Here is a 17,733-nt window from a genome sequence, read left to right on the forward strand (position 1 = left end):
AATGGCTGAAGAGCAAACATTAAAGCTTTATTTTGAAAAGGATTTTTGAAAATATTTGATACCAAAAATTCTGTAGGGAAGTAATTTTTGTGGAGTTTGCCTTCTTTTTAGTTTAACTCTCCTGAATCAGGCACTTGTTATAACAAATCATATATTGAGGGATTATTATGTGCCACAGATTTGCAACATGCTTTACACACATTTCCTTTTTATTCTCACAACAATCCCATGTTGCAATTATTATTATGATCCCCTTTTAAATATGAAGAAACTAAAACTTAAAATGCACTAAGACATGGCTAAAACTAAGCATGGTTACCAGAAAGGAACTAGACAAAATTCAGACATTGAAATCAACTACTGTAGCTTCAGTGTATATTTCAGAATAATTATAGAAGGAAAGAAAGTGACAACATTTGAGGAAGGAAAGCAAATTTTATAGTCAGTTTATGTTTTGTTAATTTATAACATGGCATTTTTAAGAGGGGGTCTTAAATAAAGAATTGGTGCCAGGTTGACCTGGCATACTGAAGAAAGTTTCATTTGAAGTTGCTTGAAAATATTCTCTTAAATTATAGGAATGAATAAAGAGGTTGCAATCTCCTGGGCCCAGTTTTATTAACCTAACTGGGATTGAAAGTATCCTTGATGAGGAGAAACCCTAGGAGAAATGAGCTTCAGGAAGTGAGTTACAAATGGCCTCAAAGTACAGAGAAAGGATAATAATTGGTAATATATGTTGTAATTATTGCATCAAAGTAAATCATTTTAGTATCATAATACCTCAGCAAAAATGGATCTTTGATTTGTTTAGGGTATGAAAGAGAAGTCTAATATTAACATGTATGCACAAAACATGTATATTCAACCAGCAACAAAGGTCGAGGAATAGGGCATGAACATTTGGACAGCTGGACATAATATACCAGGGTTACATCTCTAGCATGGTTTCATTCCTATTCCATAGTCTGTAAGATATTTGGACATGATAGACTAGGTGTGGTGGCTCATGCCTGTAATCCCAGAACTTTGGGAGGTCGAGGTGAGCGGATCACAAGGTCAGGAGTTCGAGAGCAGCCTGGCCAACATAGTGAAACCCCATTTCTACTAAAAATTAGTGGGGCATGATGGCGCATGCCCATAGTCCCAGCTACTCGGGAGGCTGAGACTGCAGTGAGCCAAGATCACACCACTGCACTCCAGCCTGCCCATCTCAAAGAAAAAAAAAAAAAAGATATTTGGACATGATAACTAAATATCTACAGGCTCATCAGTGAGACAACATAGGCAGAGGCTAGAGCTCAATGAAATTATCAAGACTGAAAAAGGGTTTGGAAGGTTCTCAAGGTGAGGATTTACGCTCACTCCCATCCCCATGGTGTTTAAGCCTCCTTACTGGGAGAAAGAACTTTCTTTTCTAAGCCTTAGACAAGTGTTAGGGAAAGATCCTAAGAATTAAAATAAATCAAAGGCTCTCTCAACACCCAACCTCTTTTGGCTCCCCAAAAGCTAAGCCCTTGCCTGAGATTTTGCATTTAATTTGGATAAAACAAACAGATGAAGACACCAAGACTCACCTAGATTAAATAAATTGCCCAAGTTCACAAAACTGATAAATGTCTGATTGGACTTGATTCAAAGTTCGTCTGACTCCAATGTTCCTTTCACTCATGTTTGGGGCCATCTTTGCTTCAACAGTTCAACTGGCACAGCCTAGAGTTGGTAAATCCATACTACAACTTTAATTTAGGAAGAAAATGATACTGTCTACCCATATATATTTGCCATTATCAGAACATATCCACAAGACATGTACAGGTGAGCTTTATCAGCCAACTTGGTGTAGGCCAGGGTGATTTGCACTTCTTTCCAGGGTCTCCCTGGCTCAAGGAACCACTTTAAAAGCTCCCTTACTTAATAATTCCCTTGTTCTCTGGATCTATTAATTTACTTCCCCCAAGCCGATCAGTTTTCTGTTCCAAGACATTAATTTCTTTACTTTGGCACATTGAAGGATCAAGGCTCGCAACATATAAATAGTTCTTTTTTCTTCTGCCCCAAAGGTGTGTAGTGAGGATTAATGAGATGATGCTTATAATTGCATTTTGAGCTCCTTGGTCGAAAGGCACTTTATAAATACAAGATATTAGTTCTTTGCTGAGATCCATCTATCACTTACAAGTGGCCAAATATTCTAGATGGCCTTTGGGTGCGCAACACCTCCCTCTCTGACTCTGAGTTGACCTGGGATAATGCCAGAAATGTGACTCGAGCCAAGCTCAGAGTTCCTGGAGTTCCCTTCCTTTAGTGTCATATACTTTCTCTGAAACTTAGAAAGTGTTCTTTGGGGAAAGACACATGGCAAGGGCCTCTAAACTGCCCTAGTACTTGAGGGCAGCAGTACCACTACATTGATTTTCTTTTGCCTCTGGTTTTAATACATAGCATTTGTTCTTTGAGTGTTCATTAGACCCACAGTCTGATTTTTTTAGTGTCAACAAAGCAATAAAGAAAATATTTTTCCTCCTTTATTTCAGGGCTCAAGACAAAATTCAAAAATACCTTTGGCATTCATTTTGCACAGATGAATGTTGTTAGGATATTCCTATTAGCGTGTCCATGTGCTTGACAACATCTCAGGTGGTATTAATAGTCTACTTGCAAGAAAGTGCTTTCTGCCAGCCTGGTGCAAATTGGCAGAACCTTTAAGCCACTCTTTCTCAACTTAGCAGCAGTATATCATCATTACCTTGGCTGGACCAAGAAATCACATTTGTCAATGCCTGAATTGCTCTTTTACTTTCAGTGGTTTTAGAAATCCACTTTGTTTTGGAAATGGGTTTAGCTGAGTATGTTTTAGAAGATACAGAAACATATAAAGTGATAGATAAGAGATTTAAGGGAATATTAAGGATGTTACATTTTCTATGGTCAGTTGCTCTTTGGAAGATGATTTTTGTGAGACCAAATAGAATACGGTCATGTTTGAATGAAGGACTGATAAGGTAGTGTGACGAGGGAAGGACACCATGGAACTAATGAGCTTCCTTCTGATCATTAGAAAAGAGTTGAGTAATATTAATAATAATAGTTTAAATATGCTGTACTCCCTGTTATTCTATACTAAGTCCTATGGTAAATTGAGAAATGGGGAAACTGAGGCCAAGTGACTTCCCCAAGGTCACACAGCTAATAAGTGATAAAGTTAGAACTCAAAACCAGATTTGTCTCCAGAGCCCATGGTCTTAACTCCTATGCTGTTTTGATTATGGCTTTAAGAGTATTAGTATACCTTCTAATTAAATAGGACCTAGGTTTGGACCAATAAAGTGTAAGCACAGTGTTGTAAAATTTATTTTCCATGCTACACAAGAGTTCTATTTTTCAGTTTTTCACTTGAGATAATTGTATTCCTTGGAGACTGTTAACAAATTTTGAGTCTCACCTTAAAGAGGGATTGATGTATATTCAGGCCTACTCAAGGGTCAGTTTGCTTTCCGTGTCTTTCCCTTTTCCTTTTATCCTAAGTGGATTCACCCAAGTGGATTCACCCAAAGTGGGAAATGTGAGGTTGGAGTGTAAAGGTTGGAACTATGAACCAGTTGGGCTTCAATACTTTCACCTCAAAGTATTCTGTTCTTCACAATATTATAATTCCACAGTGCATGTGCTTGTTGCACACGTCTCCAAGAATTGAAATACTTTAGAGCCAGTGGTCCAAATGAAAATGACCAGAAGAGGCCAAATGTATAACATTCTCAATGCCTTATCAAAAATAGATGGGAATAAACACACATATATTTAAGTATAATAAAATGTGAATAATATGTTTTTTCTAAAATCCAGTCCCATATAGGTGTTGGATCCACAGAAGTAATTTAAGAACGGTTTATTTGAAGATCTCTTTGTGCAATTTATAGATTTCTCAGTGTGCTTAAGAAATGAAGTTATTACATTTTCTCTCTAATTAGTAATGCACATATGCCTACTTTTAATGCTATTATGACGTTTTCTACTCATAAGGCCATTCTTTCTTGAGTATAGCCATCACTTTCTGTTGAAGAATTGATTTCACACTTTGTTTAAATGTACATACTTGTTGCTATATGAAATGTATGACTGAATATCATTAAAGATTTAATAAGAATGTATGTGAATTTGGTGAGGTTTTTTCAGCTTTTAGAGTAGCCCTGTATAAGAATACTTATGTTTAGAAGGTTGTTTGCTCTTCAATCCACCTAGCAAATGGGGCATGGGGCAAATAATTCATTCTCATGCACATGTTTCTAAAATAGTTCTTACTAATGTTTGAGATAAATTAAAATAAAAACCAACAAGAACATGAAAAGAGACTAAGAACAATGTTAATGCGGCAATTTAAACAAATTTGGTTTTCCAAATGACCTTCCATCTTTCACAACTTTTAACAGCATGCAAGATTGCTATCCTTAGTGCCAGATACTATCAATCTGGTGTGGAAAACTTAAAACTTTTTTCTAAATGTCTTTAAAGCTGAGGTGGAGAAGAATGACTCTCTGTCACTTTCAGAAGGGTCTAAGGTTGAATCATGGCCATGCTGTCCTTCCCCATGTCACCTACTGTTTATCTAACTTAGTTATTTCTTTTTCTAGCTTGTACCATGCCCCCAGATTATTTTCTGTGGTGCTTTACATTTGAAAGAGAGTAGATGATGAGGGTGGGGATGCTTATGATGAGGGTGGGGATGCTTAGGAGGGCCAAGAGCCCTAAGTATTTGGAGGAAGTAAATTAATACAGCTTCTTAATTAATTTGGTGCAATTAAATTCTAGACATTTGGAATTTTAGTTACTTCTGATTTTGCCCTGCATTTTGCTAAGAATACGTAGCTTTATACTTGCTATTGACTTCACTAATCTATTCCATAGTAAGTAGAATGAAGGTCATTAATATATTTAATGTGTAGCCAACAATGGCGGATACAGAAAACCCAAAGTAATAGGATACATTCAAGGCAGATCTGGCCCAAGCCAATTACCTTTTCTCAGTATGGTATTCTGTTGTGTCTAAAACCCTGGAGGATGAATGAAATCCTTTATGGTATCTGTCACCTGTAGGGTAGGATTATGAGTTATAGATGTAGGTTTGTTTCAAAAAGGTACACGTTCTTTTTCTATGAAAACATCTAAAAAGTTTACCCAACTTTATTTTTAATGAATAGAACGTTGTCCCAAGACCTACCAAGGTAGACCATTATAATGATCTCTAATCCATAGCTATCGTCTTTCACCATGGGCTATTGAAGCACCAAGAAATTAAGTTGCCTTTCTCTTTTTCCTCCTTGCCTGCCCTCTCCATTGTTTTCTATGAGAAATGTTTCCTTGAGGAAAATTTTAAATTATCCACTGTAATTCAAAACTGTTAATTGTTTTTATTGCATTTTATTTTTTGATACATTAATATGTTATACCCTGTACCAACCAGATACGGTCCCAAAACATAGGCTAGAAGCAGATTCATAGTTGCCTGTTTTATAAGTTCTTATTTTTAAAATTCCTGGTAGTAAAGATATGAGTCAGCTTCTTAGAATAATTTGTCTATATGAGAAGTGAATGGGGAACCTTGTGAACATCCTCCAGTATTGCTACCCTTTTCCCATCCTACACCCCTACCTTCCCAACACAGAAGGTAGGTACCAGTTTATTCCAGGTGGAATCTTCTCAGCCAATAATGACTCCTATATGGAGATGGCCCTGCAGTTGAAATGCTTTAGCATGCCCCTATTCATTTGGTCTGATGCTATATGCAATTCTAATATTCTTTATGGCTTTTAGACTTCTTTGTAAATTGTTGCCAGGCCACCTGGTTTGAGATTTTTCTTTCATTTTTAATATTGGTAATTTGGAATGGAGTTCCCCAAGTTGCAATATAGGCCTGTGAATCAAAGTAATGAATTACAATTCACTAATTTCTGCCAGATCAATGTGAGGTTGGTTGATGAGATAGAACAGTTCCCAAGGCATGGCTTCATCATTTTGTTATTTGAAGCATATTCATTAAGGGTGTATCTCCACAGTACCACTCTCCAAGTCTGTCCTAATTATGGAAACCATTCAGCAGTGGTAATAACAGTTATGAAGGAAGAGGGGGGCATACTAGCAGTTAAAACCATTATGTTTGAGCCTTGAAACTAATTAGATATTTCATGCTTGGAAGAAGTATTCCTAACAGGCTTTATGAATGGATGCTTATGCAGGAAGGTCCTCTCATAGTAAGGTAAGAGAAAGAGAAAGAAGGAGGGAGAGAGGAAGGGAGGGAAGTGGAGGGAGGTTAAATATACAAAATCAGTGTCTATTATAAAATATAGGTGCTCAAAAGGCTACAAATGTTATATCCCTATATTTATAATTATCTCTATTTCCAGATTTTTGAGTTTCCTTATTTTTAAAAATGTGGAACAAATCTGGAAAGACAGTGATATAAAAGGTTATCTGTACTGATCTACCTCTTTGACATAGGTAATGAGATGCAAGGACATCCTTTATGGAATAAGAAGTCTCCCTTGGCCATCAAGGCTTAAATTGTCCTCTCTGCCTTCCCTCTGTCAGAACATAAAGCAGTTGCAAACACTTGAGAGGAGAAGAAAAGAAAGACATGGCCCTGTGTTTCTGATGGGAATACAGTAGTAGATTAATAGTGGAGCTTGCCTGACTGTGGAGTGAGGATTCCCTCTCACACATGAAACTGATCTCACAGCTGAATTACTGATGGGTCAAGGAGATCCTTGTGCCTCAACTGGCCCAATTAAGGTGTGGTTGAGATGAGATGGAGAGAGAGTGAAGATAAAACGGCCAAACCACTTAAGGATTCCCATTCCATGCCACTTTTCCAAAACATGATGGAGTACTGCACGGCTAAGACTAACCTGACCTTTAAACCTATCAGCCAAGGGCAGAGTGACTTCAACTCCACCTCTACTAAAGATAAATTGATATCTATCTCTAAAAACTTCATAAAACAAACCAAAAAACCTAGGATGTTTTTGAATGACTTATTGACTTTTCAGATTGTTCTTTAAGCTGTTTTTTAAACTTTAAAGGCAACACTGATAATGAACGCTTCCAAATGGTAAAACAGAAAATCCCCTTCAAATATAATCGGCCTGTAGAGGAGTGGCTGCAGGAGAAAGGTAACCGTCATTAAAACTTTCATTTTAAAATCATTTGATCCTAAACCCTCATTTTTAAAGCCTGCAAATAAATGTTCCTTAAATGATAATCGCCTGCTGCATAAATGACTGTTTTAATTTTCATTATAATTTGTGTCAGCTTCCACCTGCCATATGTTGATAAATCATGCTATAATACATTGCCATTAAAATACAGTTAAAGGGACTAACTTCTAGTCTGCTATCAGCATGACAAACACAAACAAGAAATTCCAGGAACTTCTAAAACAGAAATGTATTATGGCAATTTAACCACTGCATGACATTATTTATTAATTTGTTTTAAATTACCTTTTACACCAAAGCTTTCTAAAGAAGTTTCAAAAGTGCTTTTTAAACTTACACCTTGAAGCTGTTTTGGCTTGAAGCATGGTTAACAAAACAAACAAACAAACAAACAAACAAAAAACCATAGATTGACTCTTGTAACTTAAACTACTTAAAACAAATATTATAAGGGGAGCATTTTTTTTTAACATTTGTTCTTAAAAGATGAAAAAGATGAATTTTGCCTTTAAAACCTACAGAGGCAAAATTATTTTCTAAGAGATTAATTGTGTCCTAGTTGCTGACTGAAACTAAAAACAAACACAAACTTATTTTACACTTTGGTTGTGTGGATACCCTTGTGTATTTGATGTTTTATGCAACAAAAGTGTAAGTAGTTAACATAATGAGTTGGAAAAGAAAAGGTTCATGAAAGGCAAAACAGCAGTCTCTGATTTGCTGGAGACAACAACCACTGTTAATAAAAGAGGGCAGCGGTTATAACTGATGTTAGAATTTTCCTGTGTAGCTTCTAGCTGTTAGGAAATAAACCATTGTCTTTCAATGAAGAAAAAAGTCTCTAAGAAGATATTTACTCTTTTTTGTTATTGTTGAGCCAATATAAGCTACTCTTGTCTCAACACCTTAAGGGAGCTCTTAACATTTGTAGAGATTTCATTGAGTTATATAGAAGAAGTAACCAGGTATATTACTTAGTATACAACCTAAAGAGCAAAGGACTACTACAGTTTTAAGTTGGAGGAAGACATTCAGACCTTTAAACGTGGAAAATCCTCACGAAGTCTTAACTGTTTGCCCTGTTTTTAATGTATGTGGTCTAATTAAAAATAAGAATAACTCTAAAAAGCAAATAATTTTGTTTAGTAATCATCAGCTCATAAAGTCCCTTTAACATTGAAGACAATGATTGCCTCACTTTAAACAGGAAAAGCAAACTAGATGCATGTCTGAGTCTCATGTGCCTGAGAAACTTTTTTGTTTCTTTCAATTTTATGTTAATAATATTTTATTTTACTCCATTGCCTTTTAAGTCTAAGTTTAATAGCATGCCAGGCATTTTCATTTGTATAAACCATTATAAAGTTATTAGTAGGCTTTTAGTTTTTCTTACAATAGAATTGTTATCCGTTGGCTTTCACATAAAAGGATGCTTTCAATTATTCAAGTTGAGGGGTTGGGATGCGGGGGAGGGGTGGTTGAGTGGGACGGGGGAAGATATCCTAGTTTCTTAATTAAATATATGTATGATTATATATGCATATAATATTGAAAAGAATTATTTTCAACCCGTGAGTTTCTCTTCTGCATTTTGTTCACTGAAAAAAAAAAGTTTGTTGTAATTTGGGTGAGTAACATCTATTCATTCTATTATCTTACCTCTTCCTCTGCCTAGCTAACCTTCCCTTCAAAAGAAATAAAATATACCAAAGACCTGTAAAGACGATGATATAAAGGGTAAAGATAGATGGATGATTAGACAGATGCATTTGGAAGTATTTGGAATGCCTGTTTGGAGTCATTTCTGTCATTGGGGAGGAGAGCTGGGTCATACCTTTCCCAAGTCTCTTTTCTGGCTCTGTCTACTATTGACTAACTTTCTGACCTTAGACAATCCACTTAACCTCTCTATATCTCAGATTTCCCATCTGAGGACAGGAAAAATAATACTGCCTATTCCCCAAGGGTGTTCTGAGGTTTAATTAATTAGTCTTTGTGCAACACTGACTGGAGACATGCAAAGATTTAATTTAAGCAGTATGTGAACTTGATGTCCAAATGAGGTAATAATTAATGACTTCCAAGAGGATGGGCATCTAAAACAAAAAGTAACCTGCTACAATTCCTGTACTGGTGTTATAACAAAATTTTGTATTAAGAAAGATAAAATAGTTCTCAGATTAGGATATATATACATAAATATACATATGTGTATGTATATATATGTCTTTATGTACATATAATGGTCAGTTATTATAAAAATCTGATCATAAGCCATGAGTGAAAATAATGAGAATGATGAGATCTGGCATTGATTTTGTGAAATCTTGGGCAAATGATAAAAAGAAACTGGTCAGTTCTTCCCATTCTTCATAGGGAATGAATAGTGATGGTTATTTCTGTTATTCACTAACCCCTGTTTATCTGAGAGATAAATTGATCAGAGGAAGGGATGGCAGGACACTGAGAGTGCTCTACTATTCCTTTACTGATTGGTTGCTTTGCCATTAACCCCCTAATCCAAGGTACAGGGGGCTAGGAGAGGGTTTTACTACAGCAGAAAAGCATATCTAGCCAGAAACAGACCATGAAACAAACAAGCAAACAGAAAAACCAACACTTCCTATGGCAAGATGAAAAACTGAAACACAGAGAACCCCCTTTACTGTCGCACTCCACCAGGGTCTTATTCTCAAGAAGTGATGAGTCAGATCTCTCTGGGAAAGTAGCTGTAGTCGGGAGTAGAGGGGCAGTTTAATCTTGCAGCCCAGGAAACCTGCCTTGCCTTTCCTGATGCTTGGATAAGTCTTGAATAGGCAAAGAGCACTTTGTGGAGTGAATGATGGCAAATGGAATGAAGGAGACTCATCATCTCTAGCCAGTGTAATTCGGCTTTGCATTTCAGTTTTCTCTGACCCTCTTTTTATTTGTAAGCATTGGCATAATAACACCACTGGAGAAATAAGATGAGAAACTATTATAGAGGTTATCATTGTGAATTATTTTCAAGAATATTAGAATGTGAGATTTTCTACCGGTAATCAAGTATAACTGTTAACTTATCACCAGTGAACTATAAACAAAATAAAGAGATGGATAAATATTATGATTGGCCAGCAGTTGTGTGCACGGAAGGTATCTCTTGGCATTAAGGCTGTCTAATGTAAGACACTGAAATTTTATCCTAGAAATCTTCTACTAGGCAGCTGCTTCTAATTTATTATGTTAAGCTGCTTCAAATGCCTCTGTGGGGTTGAGGGAGAATTTATTTTCCCCTTCCATCATTTCATTTCTTTTGTAGTAAGCTCAGGGCTTCCAGAAAAACAAAAAACAAAAACAAAAACAACCATTAACAATAAACAGTAAAGAAGTATGAACTCCAGCAGATTATTTAGTGTTATTATGCATTGAACTTTCTGCTGCATCTTGTGTGAAGAGGACAGAGGACAAAATACAGACAATGATGCATACGCACAACACACTAAATGAATTGCTGAGAAAATGATGAAAATCTATGAGATCTGTTTTGATTGCACCCTTGGGATCTGGGTAATTCTGTAATCATTAAGGCCAGCAGATCCCATTTTCAGATTCTGGAGATTTTTATAAAGTATAGATCGTTTCCACTATAACAAAGTTCTCTGGCCAATTCACTATACTGCAGTGTTGAAAGCTTCCAGAGGGGGTATTATTTAGAAATCATTCTTGATTAATGGGCACTATGAGTCACCCAGTGAGCAGAATTAACTCTTATCTAAGGAGTATCCTCTGACAGAAGAGCATTCTCTTCTCTGCCACTTCCATTTCTTTCATCGTTATACATTGAGAAGGTATTTCACATTATACACCAGGAATTCAAGGATAGGTCAGCATTGTGTAGCCTTGAAGACCATATAATAGTGGTAGATTTTTAAAGCCCAAACATGACATTATCCCTCTGTTGATACTGAATATTATAAAGCAAAAAACTCAGTTGTTAAAAACACTCTCCTTTTTATTAAGTAGCCAGAAATAACAAAATCGTTTCTAGTTATTTCTGGCTAAGGTAATTCGGGTGATTAGATTAAGAATGAGTGGAGCCTTGTTTGATCATTAAGTGGAGAAAAATTCAGAAGGCATATATTTAATTCCATTATTACGTCTTTCTTTTTTTCTTCATATGGAAAAGCAAGATGAATTTATCTAGAGAAATAACAGTAAAGAAGGCCTTAGCATGTTGCTGTTCTGATAAATTGCAATAAGTTTTAAAAAGCCCTTTGAGTTTTCTTGGGAAAAAAAAATCTTGTACTTGAGAGAGAGTTTTATAAGTAGAAAGAGTTGGGAGTAAGTTTAGTTGGGTTTCATTCTTCTAAACTCTATACTGGTATGATTTTTTATTTTGATACTTTTCAGAGTGGTATAAACGGTGTCAATGTGGAAACTTGAAATAAAGTGAGCTACTGATACTCTTCAACTCACTAACACACCTCTATGTCATTTTAAGGAGTTTGTGTGTTGCTTTCTTCATTAATACCCATCCACTTTAAAAAAATTTATTAAATCTGAAGGACAACTTCCCCAGGACTGGAGCATTACCAATATGCTTATATTTCATACTGAGGGAATAATTTAGTTGTGGGTCCATAATCCATCCTCCTAAAAACCGATTAATAGAGATAGGAATTTATCTCTCATGATTTTGTTAAACAGAAAATAGAATATTATGCCCTATGAAGATTTATAGGAAATGTTTGGTGATGAGAAATGATATGTTTGGTGACTAGTAGTTCATTTTTACAAGTATGCAATGAATCCAAGTCTCTTAACTAAAATTTAATTTCAGCTAATTTAATTATCAGGCCTAGTTTTTAAGCTTAGTTTTCTGAGTCACCTCACTGAGTTTTTTTTGTCCATATATAATTCTTTTCATTCTCATTATTTTACTTCATAGCTTTAAAAATTAATGCAGTAGGTATCTGTAATTTATTCTGGTCATCACCTGATTTGAGTGTTTCTTTCTGTCATCCACAATTATATACCCAAGAGGACTGTAATACCTCTTATCATTGCACCAAGTTTTCTTCTTCCTCACTGTAAAGAAATAGAGACTTGATTGTTCAAGTTATCAAAGATTTTCAGCTAGACAGTGGAAGAGATAACCATAATGAAATGTTACTTGCTAACGTCAGTACTGAGGTTTTGTGTCTATTTTTTCCTCCCCTTCAATTGCTCAAGGAAGCCTGTTATGATGCCTGGTCCATTTAGACCAGGTAAGGCAAACAGGGAAAATGTATGAGAATAATAATGTTTCCTCCACCCAACCCACTAGGCCGGCAGTTAACCATCTTCAACACTCAGGCGCAAATAGCCATTGGTGGAAAGGACAAAGGACGCCTCTTCCAAGGCCAACTCTCTGGGCTCTATTATGATGGTTTGAAAGTACTGAACATGGCAGCTGAGAACAACCCCAATATTAAAATCAATGGAAGTGTTCGGCTGGTTGGAGAAGTCCCATCAATTTTGGGAACAACACAGACGACCTCCATGCCACCAGAAATGTCTACTACTGTCATGGAAACCACTACTACAATGGCGACTACCACAACCCGTAAGAATCGCTCTACCGCCAGCATTCAGGTAGGCCTTTTTCCAAGTATTAATTGCATCTGCATTTTTATCTTTGAAACATTGTTATCATGGTCATTGTTTCATGTAGCTAAAGAGTTTGAATTACTATGTAAGAAGGATGCCTGCCGATACTCACAGTAATGAGACCCAGGAGAAGAGAAGGGTGAAGTCATTGCTAAAGAAGTCATAAAAGTCTGTGGCACTCATGGGTTGTTATTCTTATTGTATTTATCCCTGAAATGGTAAAGTTGTTATTCAAAATGAGCAATGGACTACACTTTGAGTATGAAATACTCTCTCCTTTGATTTTATTACCTTTTCTTTTCAAATAGCAGAAAGGGAAAGGAGGGGAAGGAAAATTTGTTATCATATGAAAGCCTATATCCTACTTCAATTTCATTCACATTCTCCAGATGGCTTTGCTATAACATGAATCATTCATTATTGAGGTCAATGGGTACCATTAAATCAGGGGAAGTTAAAGTTAGAATGCAACTAATCCTTGTAAAATGCAGTCTTTGTGTTTGTTATCAAGTCCTCATTAATCATGTGTCAGGTTTGTGCCCATTTTGTTTTCTTCATATTTGATCCAGATACTAATTATAGTAGAAAATTGAAGGTTTGAGTTTGGCTATACCGGAAGTCCTTGTTTTTGTGGCATTTTTTTTTTCCATTTGAAAGTAATTATATCCAAACTAAGCTTAATACTTCACTGACTCCCTTGGCATTTGCTAAATCTAGTTAGTAGGGAGCAGGAGGTTAACTGAGTTATTAACCTTAAATGCTCTGGCATACCGTAAGATATTCCAGTCGCTTGTGGGACAATTACTTACCCCTAGCCTAGTTAGTGTTTATAGAACATTCAGTAGATTAGCACTTGTCCCATTTGCTTCTCAGTTTTAAGACATTATCCAGGAGCTCAGTTGTGTCTTTAACATCACCCTTACATTGACTCCAATGGACATTGTTAACTTAAAGTCAATAATCAATTATACCACCTATGTGTTCCCATTTTTCAGAATTAAATATATGTGAGCTAGGTAATGGTAAGTGTATTATCTGTTGCCTTCCTTTTTCCTTTTCCTTGAGCAAAGACAGTTCTTTACATGTCTCCATAGTAACAATTTGAAATTGTATATGCTGACAATGTCATAAGGGCAATTTTACGGTTTTCAAAAGGCTTCTAAAAACCTGGTTAGCATAGCACTGTTACAGTCACACATGCTATTACATGCATACCTATGCACATGCTCAAGAGAAAAAAAAAATAGCTCTTCTCTACTGATATTAAACCAATAACTCCTGATGCCTTGCTCTACTCACTGAAAAGAAGATAAAAGGCAATGTATATTTCTATTATGACTCTCTCTAGCTCAAGAGCAGATCTGTTTATTGTTGGTGAAAGGATAGTTCTGTCTGCACAGGCCTTGGCAGACTTGTTTTGTTTCTGTCAGAACGTATTCTGCTAACTCTGTGGGAAGCAGAGAAGAAAATGGCTTTTTCTTCATAGGAATGGCTGGTCCTGTAGTTCTTTGTAAGTCCAAATTTTCACTGACCTTGAGATGATTTAATGTTACATGGGGATTTGGGAACCAAGCCGTAGTAATTATTGGTTTTTGGCTTTCCCTCCTGTAGCACATACATAAATGGGAATAAACTGGGTGAGTTCCTAAAGTCTTTCCACAAACTAAGAAAGTCAGAGCTTTGGAAGAAAAGTAGGGTACAAGATACAAAATCCTGCTAGTGATTATAACTCTAAACATTATAGAACGTATGGCCATTTTAGAGGAGGTGAACAACTGGGAATGCCTTCTCCAACAGCCTCTCTCTGGCTTGTGTTTCTTTAAGTCCAGTCATAATTGAACTACATTTGTATGCTTTTCCTTTTACTTCTACCAAGTCTGCAAAAATGAGTTATAAACCTGTTGAGACTCTTTGGTTTTAGGGTAAGTACATCTTCTTGGAGGAAAGCTAATAGCCTACAAGAATTGATTAGACTGGGATGAGGGGTTTAAAAAGCCCTGGATTTTTTGAAAGACTAACTAGAGGAAATAACTTTGTGTCAAGGGTTTTGGAAATCTTTTTTGTTCTTGACCACTAGTCATCAGAACTCTGCCCTGTGCTCCATAAAAACTTAATAGCCTCATCTTCAAGCCTAGTCTGGTCTTAAACACATTCTGTTGATCACGCCAAACCTATGTTAGGACTGGGAACCCAACAACTACTGAATTCTATTCAAGGTTTAGGACAATTCCCAGACTCTAGAGACTGCAGGTAAGGAAGGTCCTTCCCGGATGCATTAATATGCCTGTGTGACCCCACTACTTTTCTTAGATGAGGAGGATTCATAAAGGTCTGATCTCCGGGAGATACTTCAGAAGTGAGTGGGGAAAACATAGGGAAGACTGGATTTCATATTCACTTTTTTATCTATATGCGAAATCATACATAGAACATTTTCCAGATGATACCACTGTCTGTCCTCTTTTGCTTTAATAACATTATTAAAGCAAAGTTTTCCTAAAATGAGACTCCTCTAGGAGAAAGAAATTAAACACATGGGTCCACCAGTATAAACACCTGTCTGTTTGAAAATCCTCTAGTTCTTTCTTAAAGCAAAAGCGAAGAAAACATCCTTTTAGGAGTTCTTTTCTGGTCGACCTGGGTTAGTGTTGATTTCAGATCAAAGGAAAACTGTAAAGTGCTTTCAGTGCTGCTCTTAACTGTGTGTGAATGTGAACAAGTAGTTTTTGAGATGGTATGTCTCTCTAGCGTTATAGCCTCTTAGAAGTAATTGGTGCTTTGATCTTTCTGATTCCATTTTGTTACAGGTAAGAGTGTAGAACTATCTGTGAATAACCTGAATGATGTTAATTTACTCATAGCAATCATGCCCAAGCATCAGGTCTTGATCCTACATTGAGAAGGATATCTCTAGGTACTCTATTGAATTTTAAAAAATTAAGACGTGCATTGAGAAAGCAAGTGTGTGAGTGATAATTCTCAAGTAAAGGCCTGGTACTTCATAGGTGCTCAGTAAATATTTACTGAATACATCTGAAAACAAGACAGGCTTTATTACCTACTTTAGAGTCATTTAACAATAGAAGGTAGCATAGCTTGAGGAAAGCTTTTCCTCCATGGTGGTCAGGGTGCTTTGGCCAAATTTGTTGTGTTTTTTCAGGGATAAGGCTATAGCATAGTGATTCAGTGCATGTACTTGGAGCTAGATTAGCTGGGCTTAAAACTTTGTTCATCCTCATATTAGCTTACATGACCCCAGACAAGTCATGTAAGTTCTAGTTAACTATCTCTATGAAACAAACTTTCCCATAACTTGGTGGTTTAAAACAATTATGTCATTAGATCTCAAAATTCTGTGAGACAGAAATTTGGGCATGGTTCAGCAAGGCAATTCTTCTGCCCCATCTAGAAAGATAATTGTGTTCACTCAGCGGCTGACTTTGCCTGGAGGGTCTGGCTTTATTCACATACCTTGTGCTTTGGTGAGTTAACTGGGAAGATGGGACTCAGCAGGGCCCTTTTCCCTCTCTATGTATTCTCTGAGATTCTCCTTGTGGTTTCTCCAGCAAAGTAGATGGGCTCTATTTACAGAGGCTCAGGGCTTCCAGAGAGAGTACTTCCAGGGGCAGGAAGTAGAGGGTGCCAGTTTTATCTAGCCTGGGCTAGGTAACTGGCAGTGTCCCTTGTACAACATGCTATTAGTCTAAACAGTCACAGAGCTTTCCCAGTTTCAGAGGAGACACAAATAGCACTTCTCAATAGGAGGAGGAGTAGCAATAATTTGCAACCAACCTAAGTCTACCACATTACTAAGGCTACCACATTATAAAGTAGGGAGCGTGGTATACTTCTAGTGGCTATGTTATATGATTGTCATAAGGATAACTGAGTTGATATAAGTAAAATGCTTAAAATAAGTGTACCATTCAGAGTAAGATTGCATGCATTGTAACTATTATTATTATAGTCTGTTTCCCGCAATTGGTGTATTAAATCAAGATCCTCTCAGGGAAATATCTGCCTCAGAAAATGGGGTAGAGTAGTGGCTGTAGTTTAGAGTAGGGGCTAGGAAGTTTGGGGGAAATAGAGATTCGAAGGTAGATCCAAGTAGAATTTAGGGGCTGAAATTAGTCCTGGCAAATCAAAATTTCTATGATCTCAGGAACAGGGTTCTCTGACACCTCACTACCCATCTTTAAATTTCTGTTTTATTTTAAACCAACTTAGAGTTCTGTGAGTCTTTGAAAATATGTTCTGTCTATCCACATGTCTTTTAAGGTTGCAAAGAAAAGAAATCCAGGTTCCTTACTTTCGTGGAATTTACAATCTAAAATAGGGCAAGAGGGTTTGACATGAGCTATCAATATGAAGTACTGACTCATGAATGGCTCTTTGTGTTGGGGATGGCAAGTGGTCCTTGGGGTGGCTTGACTGGATCTCATGCACTCATTCTACTAGGCCTTGTTGTAAAAAGAGAGCAATTGGACAGGTGGTGAGAGGAACATGTTCCTGGTTGATCAAATGTCAGTCAGAAGCTAAGTTGTTAAAAGCAGAGATGATAATGTCTGGGAGAGATAGCCAAGTCCAAGTAGAACAGAGAATGCATAAGAGGGAGTTTGTGAGTAACAAGGGGTCCAGAATCAAAGTATTGGCATGAATCTTTGCCAATTGGGAGAGAACCCAGAGGGGTAAACTGAAATGGGCTCCCTGTGTATCTTACTACCAAGAATGCCCCAATAACTGCACAAACACTTCCTCTACAACTGACCCCAATATTGGTGGGTAATTATCATGGTGCTGATAGGTCACCTTCTAAAATAGAAAAGTTCAACTCAGTCTACACTCAAATTCCTTGGTCTTCCTTCAGGATAGAAGGAAAAAGTGAGAAACA

The 17,733-nt window shown here is 36.7% G+C and overlaps 1 protein-coding gene and 1 long non-coding RNA gene across 10 annotated transcripts in view; one reads left to right on the top strand and one right to left on the bottom strand.

Annotated features, from left to right (window-relative positions):
• The window catches only part of NRXN3 (neurexin 3), a 1,636,170-nt gene that overhangs the window by 1,460,919 nt on the left and 157,518 nt on the right, over nucleotides 1-17,733 (top strand). For 5 of the 9 annotated variants that reach the window (XM_030931539.1, XM_030931540.1, XM_030931537.1 and 2 more), the window contains 2 exons: nucleotides 7,077-7,166; nucleotides 12,520-12,827. In XM_030931539.1, the coding sequence (XP_030787399.1) occupies nucleotides 7,077-7,166; nucleotides 12,520-12,827 (398 nt within the window). The remainder of the gene's footprint in view (nucleotides 1-7,076; nucleotides 7,167-12,519; nucleotides 12,828-17,733) is intronic. The other 4 variants (XM_030931538.1, XM_010382733.2, XM_010382734.2 and 1 more) reach the window with 1 other exon arrangement.
• Nucleotides 1-17,733, bottom strand: part of LOC115897702 — a 90,546-nt gene that overhangs the window by 19,001 nt on the left and 53,812 nt on the right. The gene's annotated exons all lie outside the window — the stretch shown is intronic.

The sequence above is a fragment of the Rhinopithecus roxellana genome, chromosome 5 (assembly GCF_007565055.1).
Source record: "Rhinopithecus roxellana isolate Shanxi Qingling chromosome 5, ASM756505v1, whole genome shotgun sequence".
NCBI classification, from domain to species: Eukaryota; Metazoa; Chordata; class Mammalia; order Primates; family Cercopithecidae; genus Rhinopithecus; species Rhinopithecus roxellana.